General features: G+C 48.1%; 2 protein-coding genes across 2 annotated transcripts; both read right to left on the reverse strand.

The window, feature by feature from the left end:
• Positions 1-17,496: 17,496 nt before the first annotated feature.
• On the reverse strand, positions 17,497-19,488 carry LOC146758228 (uncharacterized). Its single transcript, XM_085517404.1, has one exon. The coding sequence runs from the start codon at positions 19,442-19,444 to the stop codon at positions 17,888-17,890; it is 1,557 nt and encodes a 518-aa protein (XP_085373530.1). The 5' UTR covers positions 19,445-19,488; the 3' UTR covers positions 17,497-17,887.
• Positions 19,489-22,554: 3,066 nt separating this feature from the next.
• Positions 22,555-24,922, reverse strand: LOC146758229 (uncharacterized). Its single transcript, XM_085517403.1, has one exon. It carries the CDS (start codon positions 24,472-24,474, stop codon positions 22,570-22,572), a length of 1,905 nt encoding a protein of 634 aa, XP_085373529.1. The 5' UTR covers positions 24,475-24,922; the 3' UTR covers positions 22,555-22,569.
• Between the last annotated feature and the right edge of the window lie 374 nt (positions 24,923-25,296).

The raw sequence follows: 25,296 nt of genomic DNA on the forward strand, positions 1-25,296 counted from the left end.
CTTACCATGGTGGAAGCAACCACTGGGTGGCTTGAAACATACGCAGTACCCCATGCTACTGCCAGAAACACGATATTGGGTTGTTAGAAACAAGTCCTATAGAGACATGACACCTCAGAAAGAACTGAGTCTCATAATGGGACACATTTCAAAAATTCCCTTAATAAATACTTGGGCCAAAGTTCCTGGCATTGAGTGGATTTATCATATCCCCTACCATGCACCAGCTTCTGGTAAAATTAAAAGATACAGTGGGGTGTTGAAAACTATGTTGAAAGCAATGGGTGGTGGAACACTGAAGCACTGGGAAAAGCATTTGCATGTGGTGCAAGGATGCTGTTAAAGTTCATATCCCACATGTGCCCTGTGTCTCATCACAGGATGTGGGGTGTGAGAAGGGCCCAGTCTGAACAAGCAGTCAATCCCAGTGAAACTCTGAACTTCAGATCTCTCAGTTCCAGTGCCCTCCTGTGCACACTCTCCCATAGTTTGATGTTCTTTATGTTCTGCATTGCCCAGAAGTGCACCCAGTGCTCCAGGTGAGGCAGTAGCAATGCAGAGCAAAGAGGGACAAACCTTTCTCCCACCCAGCTGGCAATAAATTGCTTGATGCACTTTAGGGGACTGTTGGCCTTCTTGGCTGGCTGGGCACACTGCTGACTCACTTAAAATTTTATGTTGAGCAGGACCCCCAATCCTTTTCAGTCAGACGTCTCTCATGTGTCCAATATACAGACAGTGTTTATGTCCAGGGTTGCCCATACCCAGGTGCACAATCAGGCACTTGTTCTTGTTATACTTTATGCACTTGGTGCTTAGTACCAACTGGTACCCACTTCTCTGACTTGTCCACATCTCTCTGCAAGTCCTCTCCACCCTAAGTGGAGGCAACAACACCTCCTCATCTGGTCTCATCAGCAAACTTGCTCAGAACATCTTCTAGTCCTGCATGCAAGTCATCTGCATAAACATGAAAGGAAAGTGGCCCTAAAATGGAACCCTGGGGAGCTCTGACAGTGACCATCTACCAGCCCAATGGAACCCACTGACTATAATCCTTTGGGACAGAACTACTGGCCAACTGCTCACCCACCACTGCTGGTGAACCTGAAAGGCAAAATGTCAGCGTGCTGGGTCAAACAGAGAAACACCAATATAGTTACATATAGCTGCATCAATTTATTGCCCGAAAGCCAGACTTTTATAGGAGACAGACAAGGGTGTCCAAAAATCACACACGCTAGTTGGAGGAAAGCTACTGCAATAACAACCCTATAACCCCCCTTCAAAGCCACGAGCCATTCATTCTTTTCCTAGAGATGTCCTTTGTTCTCATGCTGTTTATCCTGCTCCGCAGCTGCTGCTCTGTGAACTCCTTATCTCAATCCATGGCTGCTGCTCTGTAAAATTCTTCTTGTATTACACCACACCACGTTTTGTTTCTGTCTAGCTGTATGCAGGAATTTCTGTCCAGAAGGGTGCTGGAGAAATAGTATCAAAAGCTCTACTGAAATCATCAAGGATTACATCAACTGCCTTCCCTTGTTCAGCTCAATGGATAAAGGTGTCATAAAAAGACCTGAAATTAAATAGGACCTTCCCCTCTGTATCTTGTGTTGTCTGTGACCTGTCCTTCAGTTGTTTTTCCATAACTCCCACCATCATTTTCTCCATAATTTTACCAAGCACTGTAGTGAGACTGACAGGTCCATAGTTGCCCGTGTCATCTTTCTTGCTCTTCCTTACAATGAGACAACATTTGCCAGCTTCCTGTCAACAGGTATGACCCTAGATTTATTAGATGCCATTGAAATGCGAGCCCAGAGCATGCTAAAGTGTCATCAGTGCAAGAACGTAGATGTGCCATAGCTTTGCAATGCCTTGAAATCCAGACTATGCCACAGATGGAGCAGAGAGGAAGATCTGCCTCTTCTGTTCTGAGCTCATCCTTTTGATAAGCTGAATATCACTACATACTCCATGGGGTCAGGTGCAAAAGACACAATGGGTGCCCTAAGCACGTGGCTGAGGTGGTATTTAGGATGGCCAAGAATACCTCCCTTCTGGCCCTCAGCTGATGCTCCAGAAGGAGGTGTCTATCTCATAGATTTTCCGTCACAGTTTACAAGCACTAGCACAAAACTAGGATCACCCAAGGCACCTTGGGCATCACTGAGAGACTGTGTATGAGTAGTGCAGTCCCTGTGGAATAAAAACCAAGGATTCAGATGAGGGACTCACACACAGACACCTCACTGTGCACATCTGAACTCAGCTAGGTGAACTTGTAGCTCCTGTGGTTCTTTGAAAAACTGATCCCAATTCAGCCCCAGGGTTTCCATCTGAGGATGAGATGCCTAACGCTAGAATAAGGATGGGATGGTCTATTGATAACAGGACAAATGGAAACGGATTTAAATTAAAAAGGGGAGACATAGGTCAGATGTGAGGAACCTATATTTTTACACAGCAACACTGGAAAAAGTTGCCCTCAGAGGCTGTGCATGCCCAATGGATGGGATCCTGGGTTTACTCTGGGTTTACCCTCACGTCAGTCCATGTTTCTACTCATACTTTTGTCTAGGTGAACTCTCACTTTACTCAAGGTTTTACTCACAGTTTACCATCAGGGAGTGTGATCGGGAGATGGGCTGGTGGAGTGACTTGCTGGCATCCCCGAGGGAAGGCTGCCAGGCAGATACCCCCAGAAAAGTGGTTGACTCCCTGCCCTGTCACAGTCAGACAGACCTGACTGATGAGAAGGGTTGGAAGAGAGTCCCAACTCAACATCACAGGAGCCCCCCCATGCCTGCCTAGCCCTCGACCCCTGATCCATCTAAGCAACAGGTTTGACACTCTGAAATCTGAAGGAGATAAGAATGGGGAGGCAATGGAGGATCTGCCTAGGAGGAAACCTAATGCAAGGCAGTCACTACCAAGCCTTGTGACTTCCTCTGCCATGAAAGAAAGAAGGGTGGCCGTGGTGGGTGACTCCCTTCTCAGAGGAATAGAGGGCCCCATTTGCAGACTGGACCCCAGTTGTCAGTAAGTCTGCTGCCTTCTTGGTTTCAGGTCAGGGACATAATGAGGAAACTCCCAATGCTGGTTAGGTCCACTGATTATTTTCCACTACTCATAGTTTAGGTGGGCAGTGATGAAATTTCTTAGATAAGACTACAAACTATAAAAAGAGATTTCAGGAATTTAGGCCATTTAGTTCACAAAGTGGGAGATCAAGTGATTTTTTGTTCTATACCTTCAGTGGCAGTGAGGGACACAGAGCAGGCTTGGAAAGCAAAGCAATGAACAATTGTCTCAGAGGTTGGTACTGAGCCAGAAACTTTGAGTTCTTTGATCACAGGACAGTTTACTTGGCCCATGGTCTGTTATCCATGAATGGAACCCAACTGTCTCAAAGGGGGAAGTGAATCCTAGCATAGACGGTAGCGGGGCTTATCGAAAGAGCTTTAAACTAGCTACGATGGGGGAGTGGACAAAACAGGGCTTACCAGAGATAAGCCTAGGGAAATGCTGTTTGAGCTGGGAGAGAGGCAGATGCCTCAGCTGAAGTGCGTCTACACCAACGCACGCAGCTTGGTCAACAAGCAAGAGGAGCTGGAAGCAACTGTGCATCTGACAAACCATGACCTAGTTGCTATTACCGACCCATGGTGGGACCACTGCCATGACTGGAGTGCTGTGATGGATGGTTACAAGCTCTTCAGAAGGGATAGAGGAGGAAGGAAGGGTGGTGGTGTGGCCCTTTATATTAAAGAGAGTTTTGATGTTGAAGAGCTTGGGCTTCAGAATGAAGTGCATGTTTGTAAGGATCGGGGGAAAGGCCTGTAAGTGTGACATCTTGCTAAAGGTTTCTTATAGACCGCCTAATTGATGGGTGAGGCATTCTATGAGCAGCTTACTGAAGTCGCAAGATTGCCAGCACTCATTTTCTTGGGAGACTACAACTTCTCTGATATATGCTGGGAATATAATAAATAGCAGAGGAATCAGTCCAAGAGGTTTATAGATTGCATGCAAGACAGCTTCCTTACACAGCTGGTATGAAGTCCTACCAGGGGTGGTTCCTTGCTAGACCTGCTCTTCACTAACAGTGAAGGACTGGTAGGAGTTGAGAAGGTTGGGGACTGTCTTGGGCAGAGTGGCCATGAAATGGTAGAATTCTCTATTCTTGGAGATGTCAGAAGGGTGACTAGCAAAACTACTATCCTGAACTTCTAGAGGGCGGACTTTGACCTGTTCAGGACACTTGTAGCACAGGTCCCTTGGGAGTCGCTCCTTATGGGTAAAGGGGTCCAGGAAGCCTGGACACTCCTCAAGATGGAAATCTTAAAGGCACGAGATCAGGCTGTCCCTGAATGCCATAAGGTGAGCCATAGGGGAAGAAGACCAGTGCAGATGAACTGGGAAAAACTATTGAGACTCAGGAAGAAAAAGAGAATCTCCGTCCTCTGGAAGAAGGGGCTGGGTACTTGGGGAGATTACAAGGAAGTTGCTAAGGCATGCAGGGAGGAAGTTAGGAAGGCACATTAATTCCCTGTCCCTTAATCCATGCCCAGAGCTTCTCAGCCATGTCACTGCCAACTGTAAGCTCCATGCAGAGTTCAAGTGGGACACAGAGGGCACAGCCTTCTGCTGGGTGGATGCAAGTGTTGGTGGAACCAGATGGGACAAAGCCCTCCCACCATGCCCTCCTGGGAAAATGGCCACCCCAAGAATGGCAGTCTGCCTCCTCCATGACCCCATCTGAAATGCTCCTGCACTGATTGATTATAGGGCTTTAAACCAGGTCCAAATGGGGAAGGGTGGGGAATTGGATGTGACAGAGAAGGGCTGAGGGATATTGTTGCTGTTGGAGATTGAATGGAAAGCCTCTGAGTTGTTCTATAGGATTGTGTGAGGATTCCTCAGAGAAAGTCTTGTTGCCAATACCCCGTCCTAAATCTTACTGTGTACCCTCTGGGGGTAACCCCAACCTACTGCTGCCCTAAAGTGCCTGTAGACCAGTGCGGGTAGCATGGGAAATAAACGGGACAAATCAAGAGAAAACCACAGAGCTTTTCCTTTCATGCAGGCTGCTGATTCTGAGCAAGGCCCTGAACATCAGTACCACAGTGTAGATGCAAGACCCAGACAGGCTAAATCAAAGCATGCTTCTGGAAGGGGATGCTTTCTGAAGAATCCTTACACTAATGAGAGGACCACAAACATTCACTCAGCGAACTCCAAATCTCTGTGCCTTTGCAGGCCTAGGGTCTTGTTTGGTTCACAGAGACACGGTGGGTTGATTCTCAGCTCTGTACTGTAGCAAATGGGGTACAGATTCTGCATGACGGATGGGCAAGGAAGAAGAGAAAAGGCTGCTGCCATCCATGAGAGGGCACTGAGCTCTGCCTGGGGATGGCAGAGGAGCCAGCTGAGAACTGATGGAAAGGGCTCAGAGAGGAGAGCGGCAGATTCTGTTCCTTGCTTCCTGATCAGGAAGAACAAGAAGAGGGGACAGGCAGGAATCTGAGTTACAGCTGGGATGGAATTGTTTTCTTCAGACTGTCTGCTGTGGTGCAGTGTTTTGGTTCTAGGAGAAAACCATTGATAACACTCTGATGTTTACAGCTGCTGCTAAGCAGTGTTGTACAGAGCCAAGGCCATGGTCAGTGGAGGGCACATGGAGCTGGGAGGGAACAGAGTGAGGACAGCTGACTGATAGTGGCCAAAGGGACGTTCTCTATCAGCTGACAGCAAGCAGAAATTGTATTGAAAGGGGTGGGAGTTCATCTCAGTCTCTTCACTGCTCAGGGCCCAGCTGAGCATCAGTCTGGTGGTGCTGAGCAAGTGCTTGTGCATCAGTTGTTACATACGATTCTATATCAACGGATATATAGTGATTACTATTACTCCTCTCCTTTTATCTCTCTTAGTAAACTGCTTTGTTACAACCCAGAAGTTGTACTCTTTTTCCCAGTTCTCATCCCCATCCCACTGGGAATGGGGCAGTGCACAAAGCACTGTGAGCTGCTGAGCCACATGTTGGGTTCAACAACCACAGTCATTTTGGTGCCTGATGTGAGGCTCCAAGGGTTGTGGTAACAGCACATCTGTCCAGAGTGGACAGGGCTTTGTGGGAGTTGGAGATGTGCAGGCCATGGTGCTGATAGTTTCCCTATTTGTGAAGCTTGCTGAGTCTTCTCATGAAGCTGCATTTCACAGCTCCTTGCTTGCTGCTTGTTTTCCCTGCTGCATCATTTGTCAACTCTGGATGCTGGATTAGGGTATTTATTTTGCTATGCTGTTTGACCTTGGTTTGTACCACGATAAAATTGGCAAAGTGAAGTTTTGTGCACATTCAGCTCTTTGGACATCTTTGGGTTTTGGAAGTAATATTGTTGGTATGATTAGGAATTACACATTTTACACTGTCATCTCTGGGAGACCAGGGGTATTCAAGGAGAGACTGGATATTGTGTTGAGGGACATGGTTAAGTGGGAGCTATTGGTAATAGGTGAACGGTTGGATTGGATGATCTTTCAGGCCTTTTCCAGCCTTGGTGATTCTATGATTCTAGGATTGAGCTTAAACAATTATTCAGGAATATCAGTGAGAGATCTGCCCCAAGGTGAGAAGGCTCTGCATGGCAGGGGGTGTGGGACAGTCTGGGCAGCTGCCTGGAGTGGTGGGCACCCCCAGGGCTTTGGAACTTCATCTCCGAGCAACTGCAGGATCCTGAGAAACTGGTAGAATATTGGAGACAGGTCTGCTGTGGCACTGGTAATCCTAAAAAGGCCCAAATGACTGCAGTGTGCCAGGGCCTGGCCCACACCTACTGAGCTGTGTTCAACACTATTCAGCATCTTCAAGGGGAAGAGAGCTGGATCTGCTGACATTGCTGCAGCCTCTGCAACTCCTGGCACAGTCCCTGCAATAGCTCCAAGTTTTTGCTACACATCCTGCAGTTGCTCCAAGCTCTGGACAGATCCCACTGTCACTCCACCCCTCATAAGGAGCTCTGCGGTCACTTATGCTACAGGTCCTGTAGCTGTTCCAAGTATTGAGATAAGAAAATTAAGCAAACCACTGAGTGCTGCTGTAGAGACGACGGGACTGCTGTGAGACACACAAGACCTTCAGGCCTGTAGAAATGAGAGGACTCGAATCCTCTGTGCACTGTATCAGTGTAAAGAGAGGAGGAATGAAAAGAACTAGTTGTGCTTCTATCTGTGGCTGTACCTTCCCCAAATCCAGACAAAGTTGGATAAGAGAAGAGCTAAGGAAAAGCGTATTTTGAATGCTATTTATTTATCTCTTAACCTATTCGGGGAATCTGGTTCCATGTTTACATGAGCTCTTGGAGTGAGAAAATGGATAGTAGGTGTGAAAGAAGTGAAACAAATTTTTATTTATAAGTTCAATAACATTTTTTTGCACGTTGCTATATCTCACATAATCAATCAATCAATCAAAGATGCATAAAAGATGAAGAACCATCACTGGGAATCATGCGATAAAGATGTGCACTTTATTGAAGCGGGAATAGTGAGTATTGCAACACCTTCCTGAGAGCGTGCTTGATCTCCCTGTTCCTCATGCTGTAGATAATAGGGTTCAGTGTTGGAGGAACCACTGAGTACAGAAGTGCCACTGTCAGATCCAGGAGTGGGGAGGGAATGGAGGGGGGCTTCAGGTAGGCAAAAGCACCAGTGCTGAGAAACAGGGAGACCACGGCCAGGTGAGGGAGGCACGTGGAGAAGGCTTTGCGCCGTCCCTGCTCAGAGGGCATCCTCAGCACAGCCACGAAGATCTGCACATAGGACACAACTATGAAAACATAGCAGCCTACGTCTAAACTGATAGTAAAAATGAGAAACACAACTTCCCTGAGATTTGATTCTGAGCAGGAGAGCTTGAGGATCTGGGGAATTTCACAGAAAAACTGGTTGACAACATTGTCTTGGCAGAGAGGCAGTGAAAACGTACTGGCAGTGTGCAGCAGGGAATTGAGAACCCCAGTGCCCCAGGCAGCTGCTGCCATGGTGGCACAAGCTCTGCTGTCCATCAAGGTCCCGTAGTGCAGGGGCTTGCAGATGGCAACATAGCGGTCATAGGACATGATGGTGAGAAGGGAATACTCTGCTGACATGAAGAAGGTAAAGAAAAAGAGCTGTGCAGCACATCCTGTGTAGGAGATGGCCCTGTTGTCCCAGAGGGCGTTGGGCATGGCTTTGGGGAGAGTGGTGGAGATGCTGCCCAGGTCGAGGAGGGCCAGGTTGAGGAGGAAGAAGTACATGGGGGTGTGCAGGCGGCGGTCGCAGGCTACGGCTGTGCTGATGAGGCCGTTGCCCAGGAGGGCAGCCAGGTAGATGCCCAGGAAGAGCCAGAAGTGCAGGAGCTGCAGCTGCCGCGTGTCTGCCAACGGCAGCAGGAGGAACTCACTGATGGAGCTGCTGTTGGGCATCTGCTGTTGTTGGGCTTGGAGTCCTGCTCAGATTGCAGAAGATAATGACAAGTCCAGACCATTCTCAGAGGCACTACTCCTGCTATACTATGAAATGTTTTAATTCTCCTACAACAGTGTACATTTAGCACCATTACTTGCATTTAATTTCATGTAGATCAGCATTCCTTAAGCAGAAGCAGCATATGGAGCTCTAACCTTCCTCTTATTTTCTTATCCCTTCTCCCTGGATATTTTCATCTGTTTCATGTCTCATATCTTTACCCCAAGTGCTCTTAGAGCCCCCTACCCGAGCTTCTGTGGCATTCAGTTTCAGTTAGAAAATGCTGCCTGTTTGTAGGATAAGTGAATTATTCATGCCTACAGAAAATGAAGATAATTCCATCCTTCGAGAAAGGGGAGACTGAAAGCACATCATGTGTGAGTGTTCACAAAACAAGCAATTGATTGATGAAAAATTCTCAGAACTCTTATTGCCCCTTTTAGATTTCTGACTCCAAACCTCTTTGCCTCAGAACAGGAAATGGAAACCCCCTGCCTTGGCTCTCCTCTTGCAAAGTGCCCTCAGAAACATTCAGTTGTGCAGTGGAGCTGTGATCCCCTGCCCCAGGCAGCAGCTGTGGCAGCACAAACCCTGCCGGGGGCTCCTTACCCCACACGTCTCCCCGCAGCGCCCTGGGCAGCTCCCCGGGCAGGCTGAGTGCTGAGCCTGGCAGGCGGCAGAGTCCCATACCCGGCACACAGCCCCTGGGGCACAGCAGGGACCCTGCTCTGCAGGACAGCCCTGGGCACCCGTCTCAGCTGGAGCAGAAAGCTTTTTCCACAGTAAAGAAACATGCAGTGCCTGCAGTCAGATCTCCTATGGGATGTCCCAGTTATAGTTACCCCTTAATTAAAAGCAGCTCATGGTCAGCTGTGAGACTTACCTTGTCATGGTCTGTGAGCAATGCTCCTGCAGTGAGTTCACAGCCCGCTCACACCACACACATCCTGCAAGCTCTCTCCAATTTCTCTCCTCTCCTTCTGTCACCTGCAGGCTGTGCTGTGCACGAGATCTGCTCCTGGGCACAGCTGTCTCTCTGCAGCTCTGCCCACTTTTATGAGCTCCCTGTGTCCCAGGAACCTGGACAAGCAAGCAGCAGATTATGTCATTTTTATCCTTCCCACTCATTTCCCCTGACATGTCCCTGGGTCCTCATGGCCAACAGCTCCTGAAAGACAACAGCATCATGACTGTGCTTTGAAATCCGCTCAATTAACCACCACATGTCCAGTGGTCAGTGACTGATTGGAGACATATGGGGAGTGCTCCCAGAGATTGTTTGATATATACAATACAATAAGGGCAACCAGACAAGGAAGGCGAGGTTTGGACTTTCCCTGTGCAGGGCAGTGATCCAGCTGAGGCAGCGCAGGAGTCTCATCCCTTGACAGAAATCCTGGAGCTGAAATGGGATTCGGCTCCCCACAGAACCACAGGAGCTGGGATTTCTCTGGTTCAGTTCAGAAGTGCACAAGGAGTTGCCTGCATGTGAGCTCCTGCTCTGAGTCCTCGGTCCTTCAGCTGGGAGGCAGCAGCTCACACACAGACACTGGGTGATGCCCAAGGTGCCTGGGCTGCTCCTGATGTTTGCAAGTGCTTGTAAACCGTGTGAGAAATCCCTGAGATAGACACCTCCTTCCTGGGCATCAGCTGAGGGCCAGAGAGGGGATAGCACCGGCTGTCCGGTGAATTCACTCACAGCTACAAGAGCAGCACAGGGCCTTCAGGAAAGCCATGCCCATGGTGTGTCCGTGCTGCTACGTCACCTCCAAGACCCACGATCGGTCTAATGTTTGTGTGCCACCTTCTGCACACTGATTCTATAGATGAGCTATCCAGTCAGGCAATGTCCAGTGATGCTTTTCAATTAGGATATTTACTTCTGTGCTTTTGCACTAATGCAAACACCAACACACAAGAAGCTAGAAATCTTGGTAGAGCTGCAGGCCTGAGCTCCTGTTTGGACCATGGGGACACAGTTTAATGGTTTCCACAACTGCACTGTAGCACAAGGGGGATACCGAGTCTTTAGGATGGATGGGCGAGGAGACAAAGAAGGGCGACTGCCCTCTGTGAGAGTGCACTGAGCTCTGCCTGGGGATGGAAGAGCAGACAGGTCAGAGCTAATGGAAATGGCAAACAGAGGAGACCATCAGTGTCTTTTCCTGTCTTCCTGATCAGGGAGAGTAAATGGAAGGTGCCCTCTGCAGACAGATGGGAATCTGATGTTGTCTGTCCCTTGTCCCATTTGGTGGCCTTTGTCACTCCATTATCTGTGGCAGGGACAGCACAGCAGGGCATGTGGCATCCAGCAGATCCATGGAGAGCACAGATGGCAGCTTCTTGACCAAGCAGTGGAGGAACCAAAGAGGAGAGGTGCTCTGCTGGATCTCATACTCTCCGGCATGGAAGGACTTGTGGGAACTGTGAAGGTGAAAGGGGCATCAGGCCATGTGCAAGATGCAAATGTATCTCTTTTAATTTATTTATTTATTTTGAGGCTGTAAGCTTAATAGTTGATCATAAATGTCAATAAAACTGAAACAAATAATTGAAGACAAAGATGGAAATCAATGAAAATGTGTTAACCCTTCTCAACATGAAAAATTCTCATGAGTCTTGTTCCATTTTAAGTTGTAAATATGAATCTTTGAGGTGATTTGATGTCTTTTTTTTTCTTTTACTGAAACTACAATGTTTTCCAGAACTGTGTTCGCTGGACACAAATGCCTTCAGGTTCAGAGACACAGACAGCGGTGCCAGTGCCAATGCCCTGTGACTATAGCCTGGTGCCCAGCACTACTCTTCCCTGCTGCCTATTTGATGTGTCTCATCCTCCAAGTTTTTTCAGCTCTCCTAAAGAAATGGCCATGGTTAAGGGCATGTTTTCAGCAGGCCATTTGGGCACACACTACTCCCACTGCCCTCCAGATTTCTCCATCCCTTGCTCTTTGTTCAGTCAGATACCTCCCAATTATCTGTCTGATTTCTGACTTTCAGGGGGATTACTGGAATTTGTTCCATCTCCCCAAAGTCTGATGGAATGTGTTGTCAACTCCTTCACTGTGATTTGATCTATCCCTTCCTATCTATTCTTTTTCTTTTTCTTCTTATACTTTTTCTTTTTCTCAATCACTGTCTCTTTTTTATTAAGGCACGAAGTCTGAAAGATGTTCATTAATGTCAGTAAAAGTGAAAAACAGAGTTGGAGACAAAGATATAAATCAATGAGAATGTGTTAACCCATCTCAATGTGTGAAATACTCACAAGTCCTGATCAGTTTTAAGTTGATACCTCTCAACTACCTGGCTGATCTATCCCAGGAAGATTACTGGAATTTGCTCCATCTCTCAGAGTCTGATGGCTTCTGTTGTCAACTACTTCACTGTGATTCAATCTATCCTATCCTACCTCAGAATAAATCATTTCTTTTAAAAATATTCCATATGAAAGACAAACTTCAATAGATGCCGCTTGAACATGGCATGCAGTTGATCACTGTGTTTTACTGTTCATTCAATTGCATCACCTTTCTTTCCATTTGCTGGCCAGATAAAAAAGAGAAATCTTTCCTTTTCCATGTGTAGCTGGTTCTCTGAGGAAAGCCAGTGGGAGTTGGTGCAAAGCAGTTTTAACACTGAGCGGATGAATGCAGAGGAGAAGAGTGATGTGAAGAAAAGTGATGCAAGTCCCATAGGTCCATTGTGAGCAGAAATTGGGTGGGGAGGTTGAGAAGGACCTTTGTCAACACAGTAACAGTACAGAACTCATTGGGACATCCTGGATTGGTATCAGTTGCACAGTGCTGCTTTAATGTCTTCTTTAAACCCAACTATAAATAAATAGACAATAAATTTATACTGGATTCTTTAAGCTCTCTCCAGATATCCCTCCTTTTTGCTGAACAAGTTCTGATAACCTGAAGAAGATAACAAGATGGCATAAGGCACAGGAGATTCTTTAGGTTATAATGGGCCCCAGGGTGCATTTGATGCTGAGTTCATCAGCCTCTAGTGCAGAGAGAAGTTTGCACAAAGTGCTCAACAAGACAAAGTCAGAAGTAACAGTGAAGTTTCTTGGAGTATTAATGGGCCCACTGAGGGCCATTACCAAGTAAGCTTCCCAAAGGACTTGTTAGAGAAGATAACTGGAAGCCATGACTACAGGCAGGCAAAGGCACTGGCATGCTAAGAAACCTCTCCTTTGCCTTACGAAGCAGACAGGTCAAGCCCTGATTGCAAGACCAGTGGTAGAGAGATCCTGTCTCTCATGTTGGCTCCTGGCATTTCCTGGGGCAATGGGTTGGAGGTCCGTATGATGTTAAATGAAAGACATGGGGACAGAAGATCCCAGGCTCTACATGTGGTGCAAGGACGCTGTGAGGTTCATGTCCCATATGAGACCTATGTTTCATTGCAGGATGTGAGAAGGGATGTGAGAAGGGCCCAGTCTGAACAAGCAGTCAATCCCTGTGAAACTCTGAACTTCAGATCTCTCAGTTCCAGTGCCCTCGTTTGCACATTCTCCCAGAGTTTGAAGTCCTTTATGTTCTGCGGTACACAATCAGGCACTTGTTCTTGTTATACGTTATGCACTTGGTGCTTAGTACCAACTGGTACCCACTTCTCTGACTTGTCCACATCTCTCTGCAAGTCCTCTCCACCCTCAGTCGAGGCAACAGCACCTCCTCATCTGGTCTCATCAGCAAACTTGCTCAGAACGTCTTCTAGTCCTGCATTCAAGTCATCTGCATAAACATGAAAGGAAAGTGGCCCCAAAATGGAACCCTGGGGACCCCGACAGTGACCATCTACCAGCCTGATGGAAAAAACTGACTATAATCCTTTGGGACTGACCTACTGGCCAACTGCTCACCCACCACATTGTGTTTCTGTCTAGCCATATGCAGAACATTCTGTCCAGAAGGTTGTTGTGAGAAACAGTATCAAAATCTCCACTGAAATCCTCAAGGATTACATCAACTGGCTTCCCTTGGTCAACTAAACGGATAACTGTGTCACAGAATGAGCTTAAATTAAACAGGACCTTCGCCTCACAAACTTGTGTTGGCTGCAACCAATGACAGAATTGTCCTTCAGCTGTTTTTCCATAACTCCCACCATCATTTTCTCCATAATTTTACCAGGCTCTGGACTGACAGGTCCATAATTGCCCATGTCATCTTTCTTGCTCTTCCTTACAATGAGACAACATTTGCCAGCTTCCTGTCAGCTGGCATGACCCTAGACTTCTTTAGATGCAATTGAAATGACAGCCCAGAGCATACTAAGGCGTCATCATTGAAAGAAAGTAGATGTGCCATAGCTTTGCAATGTCTTGAACTCCAGAGTATGCCACAAATGGAGCAGAGGGGAAGATTTGCCTCTTCTGTAGTGAACTCATTCATTTGGTAAGCAGAATAACACTACCTGATACATGAGGACTGTGTCTCTGCTCTGCTCTGCTCAGCTCACAGGGCAGAGGTTCAGGGTGTTGCTCTCATGTCAGTGCAGGTAAACTCACTTTAACCTTTTTTCTTCTGTAAATGCTTCCTCTGTTTGTATGCTCAGATACACTTCCACATTCCCTCAAGTACACTTCCATATATCATTAACAATTAAACTTTCTTATACCATCAAAACTGTTTGTCAAACAGTACAGTTCTACAGTTCACATAAACTCCCTTAATACAGTCTGTATTCTTCAGTTATAAACACTGTGCCACAGAACCAGCACTGATTGAACCACCTCCCTCACACACTTCCTCGCAAGCAGTACATAGTATTACATAAATGGGTTGACATTCATTGGTCGGGTGGAATGTACACCTCTCCTCAGGACAATCTTACTAATCTACAGAGTACAAACTCCCGTCTTCTTACATACAAGCAGAAAGTACATATGAGTGGACAGACAACACAGTCTTTCACTTTGTCCGTGTCTGGCCATTTCCCTCACAGGAGGAAGGAAACATGGATCGGGACTCGGCACTCACCCTGCAGCTGTTCTGTGTCTCACTCACACCACACTCACTCTGACATTTAGATCAAAAACCATGGTTTATTCATACTACACAATGCTGACAACGTTTTCTAGTTGGAATCTTAATAACACTCATACTCTGGTCGACCAGTTGCAAACGTTAATGTTTTTCCCAGAGTCGGCTTGACACACGGTACCAAACACTTAAAGCAGATGATAATATTGAACATACAACCTATAACCCCCGTGATTACAACTTGGAGAACCCAGGCTACCATTTGACAGGCTATCCACTATATCCCATACCCGTAGGAGAGACCAACCTAGGTCCCTCCTATTGTCAACTACCTGGGAGAGAGTATTTGTTCTTGTTTCCATTCATATGACATACAGTTCCCTTTCATAGGAACTCACCCAAGGAGTCTTCCTACCCAGCTGGCAACCAAAGCCATGAGCTCACCTCCCTGGGAGCAGCACGTATGGCTGTAAACTGTGTAGGATGTCTCCTCAAGACATATGGGCTCCACTTACCATACACATACCTGGTCCACCTATGGGTGGTCCTTGTCTGTCCCTGCAGTGATCAGGTGAGGAAGGGAGTCCTTCAGAGAAATCTCAGGGTGCGCCAAAAGTGTCTCCCTCTCAGCTGGTCCTGCAGCGAACAGAGCTGGTCCCACCTGGGCCGCCAAATTGACTACAGGAATTGAACTCTATAACCTCTATAACTGATACAGTCTCCCATGACATACTTATACCAAAGCTGAGGAAGTATGGGATAGGTGATTGGACAGTGAAGTGGGTCGAGAACTGGCTGACTGGCAGAGTGCAGAGGGTTGTCGTTGGCGGTGCAGTGTCTGGCTGCAGGCCTGTAACTAGCGGCGTCCCCCAGGGGTCTGTGCTGGGTCCGGTCTTGTTCAACATCTTCATCAACGACCTTGATGAGGGGATAGTGACCACCCTCAGCAAGTTTGCTGATGACACGAAGTTGGGAGGATTGGCTGACACGCCTGAAGGCTGTGCTGCCATTCAGCGAGACCTGGACAGGCTGGAGAGCTGGGCAGTAAGACACCGGATGAGGTTTAACAAAAGCAAGTGTAGAGTCTTGCACCTGGGTAGAAATAATTGCATGCACCAGTACAGGCTGGGGGAAGAGCTGCTGGAGAGGCGCTCTGCTGAGAGGGATCTGGGCGTCCTGGTAGACGACAGATTGACCATGAGCCAGCAGTGTGCCCTTGTAGCCAAAAAAGCCAATGGCATCCTGGGGTGCATTAAAAAGAGCGTGTCCAGCAGGTCGAAGGAGGTGATCCTCCCCCTCTACTCTGCCCTGGTGAGGCCTCATCTGGAATATTGTGTCCAGTTCTGGGCTCCCCAGTACAAAAAAGACAGGGATCTCTTGGAAAGAGTCCAGTGGAGGGCCACAAAGATGGTGAAGGGCCTGGAGCATCTCCCCTGTGAGGAGAGACTTAGGGAACTGGGTCTGTTTAGCCTTGAGAAAAGAAGGCTGAGAGGGGACCTGATCCAGGTCTATAAATATTTGAGGTGTGGGGGGCAAAGAGGTGAGGCCAGACTCTTTTCAGCAGTGTGTGGAGGAGGGAAAAGGGGAAACAGACAGAAACTGCACCATAGGAAATTCTGCACTAATGTGTGCAATAACTTCTTTATGGTGAGAGTGACAGAGCACTGGAACAGGCTGCCTAGGGTGGTTGTGGAATCTCCTTCTCTGGAGATATTCAAGACCTGCCTGGATGCTGAGCTGTGCAACGTGGTGTAGGGAACCTGCTTTGGCAGGGGGACTGGACTCAGTGGTCTCTGGAGGTCCCTTCCAACCCCTACAATTCTGTGATTCTGTGAATATCATGGAGTTGTTTGGATGGGGAAAGACTACCCCTTTGAATGACCTTTTGTCAGGGCATGTCCTGGGATTCCTAGGATCCTCAAAATGCAGCACTGCTTCTGTCACTGAAAAATGGGGCCCTGTGTGGGACGGAGGGAGGGTCCATGAGTCCCTGGCCCACCTGACTGAGTATTTCCATGGTCTTAGCAAAGACATACTTACAACTTGAGAATGACAGTTAGCTGTGTTCATGGTGGCATGGCCACTTTTAATGGCCTTGAACTGTCTGAACATAACTGAAGAGGCTCAGGCTGATGCAAATCAGCTATTGAATGATAGTGTTGAAAAACTGGAAAGACAGGTGACAGTTTTGATGGGGAAAAAACCTAATTCAATCATTCTCCTATGGAAGATCAGGAACATCTCTCTGGAAGACCATGGGGGCCCTGTACAAGGGAATCTGTATAAAATGGACTCTGTAAATGAAGGCACTAAAAGGTCAGATTTTGAGGTTCCATTTGGACTAGATCTATTTGAGATCTGACTGATTGTAACCCAAAAATGAAAAAAAAAAAAAAAAAAAATGCAGGATAGGCTGGTGGGAGTGCCCTGACCAGTATCCAACCCCCCAAACCCTGCTGCCCATAATACAGCAGCTGAACTGATGGATATAGTACAGTGGTTTAGACAGAAACCAAGAGAGCATGCCAGCATAGCTGCTCTGGTTATGGGACATGGAGGCAGAAAGCGCTGTGGTGAATGGACTGGAAATTTCAAAACTGACATCCATTACTACTCACCCTGCCCTCAGGCAAAGACTGTATGCTCTGTCCAACATAATGAGGATAGCCATTTGATCAGTGAATGATTTATGGCTGTGTGTCATATAACATGGCCAAATAAGAATGACATACCATTAAATATCAGCCTGTGGTCCTCTATGGAGGACTAACAAAATTATATTAGAGAATTAGGCATGAAAGAGGCAATCTATGAAGATGATTTTGAGAGCCCAGTCAATAAATTTTTCATCAGGAACGAGGGATCTCATCCTACAGCCATCACCTTTACATCAGTATGGGTCTATGTTATCCATACTTGTTACCTTTATCTTGTCAGTGTTCTCTGGAAGTTTGCAGCTTGACCAATTACTGATATGACACCAATATGATGAGCAGTAAAATGGCGATTTATTGAAGCTAACACACGTATATATACCCTATGCCCTTCGTGTACGCCCACTGGAAACGTATACACCATATATCTTGATGGCATGGGGATGGACCTATCTCGTCACAGCCCGAAAAGCGCACACTCGCCTAATACAACATTTCCCCCTCCCCATGCCAAGAAAGCCTTATCCCGTTACAACGCGAACGCTAGTCCTAATCTAAATTATATAAAGGTGTTAGTCCTTATCGAAACAAGTAATTTATAAAGGGAGATATGCAGATTGCAAAGCATGCAGAGATAAACGATGCTACATCTAACAATATTAGTAGTTTCTAACTAATACGTTCAAGGCACCTTTGGTTATATTATAACGTTCATCCTTCTACTCAGAGTTTCGCGTATAACCGCTGGGACTCCATTTTCTCATTGAACACTCCTTCTATCATACGTTGTAAACAACCTTGTAGACATCTAAATATACATGGCACACATATCATTAATGCAAGAAATATAAGAAGCCCTATCACTAATGCCTTAAGTAGCTGTTTGAGCCATGGCCCAATACCTCCAAACAGACTTCCCAGCCAATCTCCAAAAGGATCATCCTGGATGCCAACCTTCTTGGTGTGTTCTTGTAACCACTCCAACTTCTTGTGCAACGACTCACTATGATCACTCAAGTTAAAACAACACATCCCTTCAAAGTCCTTACACCCATGACCTTGTGCCAGAAGTAAGAAATCAATTGCCGCTCTGTTTTGGAGCACAGCGTGTCTAATGCTCTCTACATCTATAAGCAAATCTGAGAGTAGCCGAGAGGTAACATTAGCCTGTTTAACAGTCCAACAGGCCAATCTCTCAATTTCTTTTAAAGCGTGCGCAGCAGCCACACCGGGAGCAAAGAAAGAAGCAAAGACTCTAGCAGTGGGTCCCCATAACCTTACGTCGTCCCCGCAGTCAGGCTCCAGAGCATGCATATCCCTTTTGGCTCGCGAATGATTAGATGCCTTATAGATCTCAAAGATACTTGGGGATAAGATGGTCAGTTTCCCCAGATAGCATGGACCTCCCACTGGGTTCTTAGGAATCCCTTGCCAAGCACGATCACCGCAAATAAGAAATATCCCTGGTGGTAAGGCTTTTGCAGTATCATTGTTCCAGAGTTCTCCCATGAATGAAAATGATCCTTTAGGGATAGGGAAAACACAACAACCTGTGTTGAATGCCATATCTTCACAGTCAACCTTTCGGACAGACCCATCCGTCCTGCTAATATTAACAATCTCACCTATTGAGACGTTTATAGGACAATCTCCAGAACGATAAGGCACCGATCCGTTAGGGTAAAACCCACAGTATCCTCCATCAATATCAAAGGTCTCATCATCACGGGGATACACAAGGGTATAGGGGACAGTTTGATTAGTTTTCGGGTCCCAGTAGGGGCCCTCTGGACCAAGAAGTTGCTGCCTAGTCAGAGACAACCTTTTCATTGAGCCAAAGATCATGCACCCAGGGGACAACCATTGTGAGCTATTCTTGTCCCAAGTATCATTTTGTACCATTTGTGAGCCAAGTAAATCCAGCTGCTGGGGCTCCTCGGGAAGAGTGATGTTTAACCTACAAATAGTACAAGCCATTTTCCTTCCGAGATAGTATACGGAATCATTTCCCAGCCACCTCCAAGTTCTTTCTAGTCCATTGCAGAACCGCAAACAGCCACTCTTTTTCCCAAGGTAACCCTTAAACGCAGAGTCATCCCATTCTGGGACCCCTATAAGGCATGTTTGAAAGGGTGACGTAGCTGACTGTAATGCAAGACAAAAGTCTGTTCTTCCTGTCTGATTAGCCCATGTAACCCATAAGTTCCCTGGTTGTTGAATCAAATGAATGCCCCCCACCGGCGACCAACACAGACACAAAAGGCACAACAGCATTAGCATGGTAGTTCTCGTTGGCAGCAAGGGTTGTTTCTCTGAGTTCTCAGGTTTCTTTTTCTTCGGTATCCACAAGAAAGTCCTTCTGGGCTCCTTTGGTTCGGGATTCATTGGGCGTCCGATCAGCAGGTCCTATAAGAGGATACTCAGCTCTTGTTAACTCCCTGATGATTTCTTTTTTGCCACCAATCTCTGGCTTAATTTTTCTTGATGGCACCCAACGTATATCTCCCGTATCCTTGCGTTTTATTGCTGCGTATCCCCTTCCCCAGACCAATATGGACCATCCCGACTCCCAGGACCCATTGTCCAACTTAACCTTTACTGGTGGGCCTTCCTCGATAATTTTCGGCTGCCAATGTCTCTGTATGGGGGTCCTTGAATTTTCCCCTCGCTCAAAATGATTTAATGCATATAGCGCACGGGCCAAAATTTCACCTTGCTGTGATACCGGGATTTTTCCTGAATACCCTTCCCCCTCCCCAAGCACACGAATCTTTTCCTTGAGGAGACGATTGGCCCTTTCTACGATGGCCTGACCCTGTGAGTTTCCCGGAATTCCCGTAGTATGTGTGATATTCCATCGGGCTAGCCACTCTTTGGACGAGTGTGAAACGAAACAAGAACCATTGTCTGTCTTTATGTGGCGCGGCATTCCCAAAACTGCTATGGCCGTGGCCCAGTGGTGTTGCGCTGCTGTAGAATTGGTACGGCCATGTTGGGTAGCCACAATGACAGTAGAAGATGTGTCAATCGTTACAGCGAGCCATTGCCTTGGGGCCATTCGTGGTTCCATTGTGAAGTCTGTCTGCCAGACATCCAGTGGGGCAAGACCACGAGGATTAACCCCTGCCCCCAATGCTGGCGCTGAATTACAGTGCGGACAGGTTTGAACGACCTCCCTCGCAACAGTAACTGGAATGGAGCAGGCCCGAGCCAACGCCTTAGCCCCTATGTGCAATGCAGAATGAAGGTCACGAGCCTCCTGCAGGGTATATATCTGACCCCCGGCCATTCGATCTGCGACATCATTTCCGGCTGTAAAAAATCCTGGGACATCAGAATGGCTACGGACATGGAGGACAGCCACTGGTGCAGTCCTGGCTACTAGAGCGTCCTCTAGCAGGGCTGCAGCCATTGTGTTTGGCTGCCCTTCTTTTCCCATCCGCAAGAGCATCCTAGCTACGAACGCAGAATCAGTAACAATGTTGCAGGGAGTCTGGGGCCAGAGGCATAGCGCCACTGCCACTGCCCTGGCTTCAAGCATTTGGACGCTTGCCATACTATCGGATATCAACTTTGATTCCCATTCACCAGCAGGACCCCGCCAAACAGCCACCCCCTGGCCTGTCGCAGACGAGGCATCAGTGAAAATCGTGGGACCATCCACGGGGATGTCCAATACCCTAATTCGCAGTGATATTTGGAGAGGTCTCGCCAGATCGAAAATTGGCAGCGAGTCTGAATAGCTAAACTTGCCACTGAAGTCATACACAGCCAATGAGACCTCATCTGGCAGAGGCTGAACATTCCGAAAGGTCCCTGGCAAGTATATGACGTCCAGGTCCTTCCCAAAGGCTCTCACTGCTGTGAGGCGAGCCTTTCGGAGCAAAGATGATAACTGCTCCAACCACGGAGTGAACGCTCTTACCGGCTGGGCGGAAAACAACCAGCATAACGGACGAGGGCGAGAGCTAAGGGTATGCCCTACCACCGCAGCTGATCCCTGCTGGCATCTTGTTACTGCACCCTCAAGTGGCCGCTCCGAATCCCACCTCGCAAGCGCATTGGTGGAGCATGCAGATAGTATCTCTCGCCAGGCCAACTCCATCTCTGGAGTCCACTGCCTCTCCTCTTGTGGGTTCGACCCCTTCAACTGGTCATAAAAAGGTTTCATAAGACGTGGAGGGATACCGACAGCATTTCTCACCCATTGCATCGCCCCCACTAGTTTTTGCACGTCCCACAAGGTTGTAATGTGAGGCTTTACTTCCAACCCCTCCGGGATCACCGTTGCAGACCCAAACTTATAACCCAGGAACTCAATTCCCGGTTCTCTCTGGATTTTTTCTTGGGAGATAACAAACCCGACAGTTGTAAGCGCGCAGACCACTTGATCCTCCAGAGTCTGCAACCGAGAGTCACATGGTGCAGCAAGCAGCAAATCATCCATATAGTGGGCAATCTGGCAGTCCGGCAATGATCGTCTCACCGGCTCTACAATTTTTCCCACTACAATCTGACAAATCGTAGGTGAACAGACCATACCCTGAGGGAGAACTTTCCACTGGTATCTCTGGGCGGGCCCCCTATTATTCACAACTGGGACCGTAAACGCGAAAGCTTCCCTATCATGTTCAGCCAACGGGATGGAAAAGAAGCAATCTTTGAGGTCAATGACCATCAAAGGCCACCCCTCTGGAATAGCTGATAGTAAAGGTCCCCCCTGCTGGACAGGACCAAAGGGAACAAGCTGTACATTGACTGCTCGGAGATCATGTAGTAACCGAAATGACCCAGAGGACTTTCTGATCACAAAAACAGGTGTATTCCAATTACTGAGAGAGGGTTCTACATGGCCTGCCTTAAGTTCTCGTGAGACAAGCTGTATAAGCGCTGTTAATTTATCAGCGGGAAGGGGCCACTGATCCACCCAAACGGGAGAAGCATCCCGTTTCCAACGTAGCGGAATCGCATGTTGCAGCGCTAAATGGTGGACAGTGGCCCTTTCTATAAATTTGTCAACTGCACCCCCAACTGAAGGAGAACATCTCTACCCAGAATGGAACCACTAATTGGGGCTATAGTGGGGGTCGTAAAGACAGTCCTCTCGATGGAGCCATCCCTCCCTATAAGCGAGAGCTCTACCCCTGCATCAGCCATACAGGTGGACACCTCACCCCCCACCCCCGTGAGAACTCTCCACGTAAAGGTCTTCGGCCACTCCTGTGGCCAATCGTCTGTCGCAATGACAGTAATATCCGCACCGGAGTCCAATAAAGCCATAAAAAACACCGTTCTAGGTCCCGATACTGGGGTCTCAGGATCAAATGTCATCATGACCTTAACCAATGGGCGCTTGCCTAGGTCCATAGCTAATGCCACGGTGGGAGTTGTGCTCGTAGCCCGGTTTAAGGAAGTGGGAAGGAGCCCCGGGCCATCGGCGCCCTCCCGTTCCCGTTTCCCTGCATCGTGATTTTAAGTTTTCGGCACTGACGCGCGGCATGTCCAGCCCCACCACACCACTGACACTTCTTGTCCGGTCCCTGGAATTCCTTCTGATTAAACCTCTTAGGGCATTGGGCTTTAAGGTGACCAAGCTGTCCACACTTAAAGCATGGGCCCTTATCCTTATTTTCCCCAACTCGAGAGGCTGCCATTACTGCAGCAGCCATCCCCTGCATGGCAGTTACAAAGCCCTCATTAGTCAATGGTGCATTTTTCTGATGATCTAGCACGTACTTGATGATCTCTCCTGGAGTGTTCAAAGTCCCAGGTGCCGCCCTTATAATCTGTTGAATGTCTGGCAGCGATTTTTGTTTAAGACAATCTATCACGACTAAAGATTGGACCCCCTTTGGGAGGTCAGACCCCTCCACCGCACGGATCAAGCGATTCGCAAAATCAGAGAATGGCTCGGAGGGCTCCTGTTTGATGTCTGTCCATGGGAGCACAGGCTCTGCAACCTTAGCCACCATCCGCAGAGCCTGAAGGGCTGCGGTCGTAAGCGCTGCCAACTCCCCTGCTCTAAGCGCATTTGCCTGGCCCTCCGGGGACCCCACCATGCCATCTGCTAACCCCTGAAGACGCGCAAGAGTCGTCTTGTCTTTTCGACCCTGGCCATTAGCTGGATGGTTATTATCGCGGGTCGCAGCGGCTACCACAACCTGAAGCAGCCTATTCCACTCGTCATACCATAAGGTATATTGCACAGGCTCAAGGATGACACGCATAAGGCTGACCACATCATAAGGCAGAAGACTAGAGGCCATGAGAGCCTCAACTGCTGCCATAGTCACTGGAGAGCGCAAGCCTTTGTTTTTGACCAAATCCGCAAGGCGAGTGACCGCCTTAGAGTTTAAAGGAGTCCAAGCTCTACCCTCTGTATTCACTGTTACTGGAAAGGCAAACGTATCCATCACATCGGCTGCTCTGAGATCCTCCCTCACCCGAGCCCAGTCAGTGAGTGTGGGCGGGCTCCACGGGCCAGATGCCACAGGACCACACCCCTCCTGGGCGTGTCCCGGGGCAGTCTGCATCGAAGTGCTACGCCCACATCCAGTGCCCTGCTGGGCGGAGTGATCCGCCCCTTCAGGGGAGTGGCTAGAACAACAGGCAGGACCAGACAGTAACGAAGTACCACCCCCTCCCTCCCCTTGCTGGGCGGAGTGATCCGCCCCTTCAGGGGAGTGACTAGAGCAACAGGCAGAACCTGGCAGTGAGACAGTACCATCCTCCCCCACTGCCCTCTTATCAGTTGTGCAGAGAGCAACAGTACATTCCACCGAGGGTCCCCCTCCCCCTTCATCCATAAATGATTTTAATGAAGGATATAGTCTCCGTGCTGGATAGGGAGGTGGGGGCGTGGTGTACTCTGGAGCTGAGTGGTCTTGTTCAACTTCCTCCTTCTTTGTTCTTGAAGGTGTTACGTCAGTTGGAGCCAAGGGGGTCGGCGCCATCTTCTCCTCCTTTGGATCTGTAGGAGAGATGAGACCCCCCCCGGTTCCCCTCGCCCCCAACCCCAACAGTTCCCTAGCCCGATCCCCCGCAATCTTCTCTTCCCTTGCCGCCTTAAGCGCCTCCAAGACTAATCCCCAGACCTTGAACTCTGTAACTTTTCGGGTGGCCAGCACCCTTTGTGAAAGCGCCATTGTGAGCGCATCCCAGTTATTGGGATCATATAAATCAGAGGGGGATGTTAACATCCCCTCCTTCTCTAGCAGCGAAAGAACTGCAGCAATCTCCTTCTTAGAAGGAACATCCTTCCCACAGTGAGTTTTACATGCATGCAGAATCACCTTAATAACGGCTTCCATGTCGCCTCTGGCCAAACGTATCCCACCTGGCCCCAACGTGGCGCTTCCCCAACCGTACCGAGGGGGTTCCGAGCTCTCCCTACTGCCTGACGAAGAGTTATGGCCAATCCTCCCGTCCCAGTCTTTCACCACTCCGCGAGTAAATAATTACCGCTCCGCAGTGAGAACCTTCGCCGTTAGAATTATAGCTGCTCCACTTCCAATCACGTCGGGGTCACCATTTGTTACCTTTATCTTGTCAGTGTTCTCTGGAAGTTTGCAGCTTGACCAATTACTGATATGACACCAATATGATGAGCAGTAAAATGGCGATTTATTGAAGCTAACACACGTATATATACCCTATGCCCTTCGTGTACGCCCACTGGAAACGTATACACCATATATCTTGATGGCATGGGGATGGACCTATCTCGTCACAGCCCGAAAAGCGCACACTCGCCTAATACAACACATACTGAACCCCCCAGTGGCCCTCAGGTGCTGTAATACAACAGGCTGCCCAATTGATGGGGAGACAAGAGTGCCTACGGCCAGATGCAGGCTCTGAATGGTGGTGGAAAGGTCTGAGAAAGGCAGAGAACCATCTGCTGCCATGACTTAGGCGTCCAGCCCCTAAGGTAATCCAGTCTGGACCCATTAGGGTCTTGAGACAACAAATGTTTAAAGACCAGATTAGAGCAGGAGTTCAGTTTAAAAAGATCGATGGACAGCATAATCAGGAAAAAATATCTGTTAAACAGGCCCAAGCACTGAGTATTTATAGTCCAACCTTTTCAGCCAAACTAGATGTGAATGTAACTCAAGAAGGGTCTGGATGGG

The sequence above is a fragment of the Coturnix japonica genome, chromosome 16, assembly GCF_054131305.1.
Source record: "Coturnix japonica strain WE chromosome 16, WE-NBRP24, whole genome shotgun sequence".
Classification (NCBI taxonomy): Eukaryota; Metazoa; Chordata; class Aves; order Galliformes; family Phasianidae; genus Coturnix; species Coturnix japonica.

What these genes read in the sequence shown, in the direction of transcription:
- LOC146758228 (XM_085517404.1), bottom strand. Translation starts at nt 19,444, where the DNA reads ATGCTAATGCTGTTGTGCCTTTTGTGTCTGTGTTGGTCGCCGGTGGGG.
- LOC146758229 (XM_085517403.1), bottom strand. Translation starts at nt 24,474, where the DNA reads ATGGAAGCCGTTATTAAGGTGATTCTGCATGCATGTAAAACTCACTGT.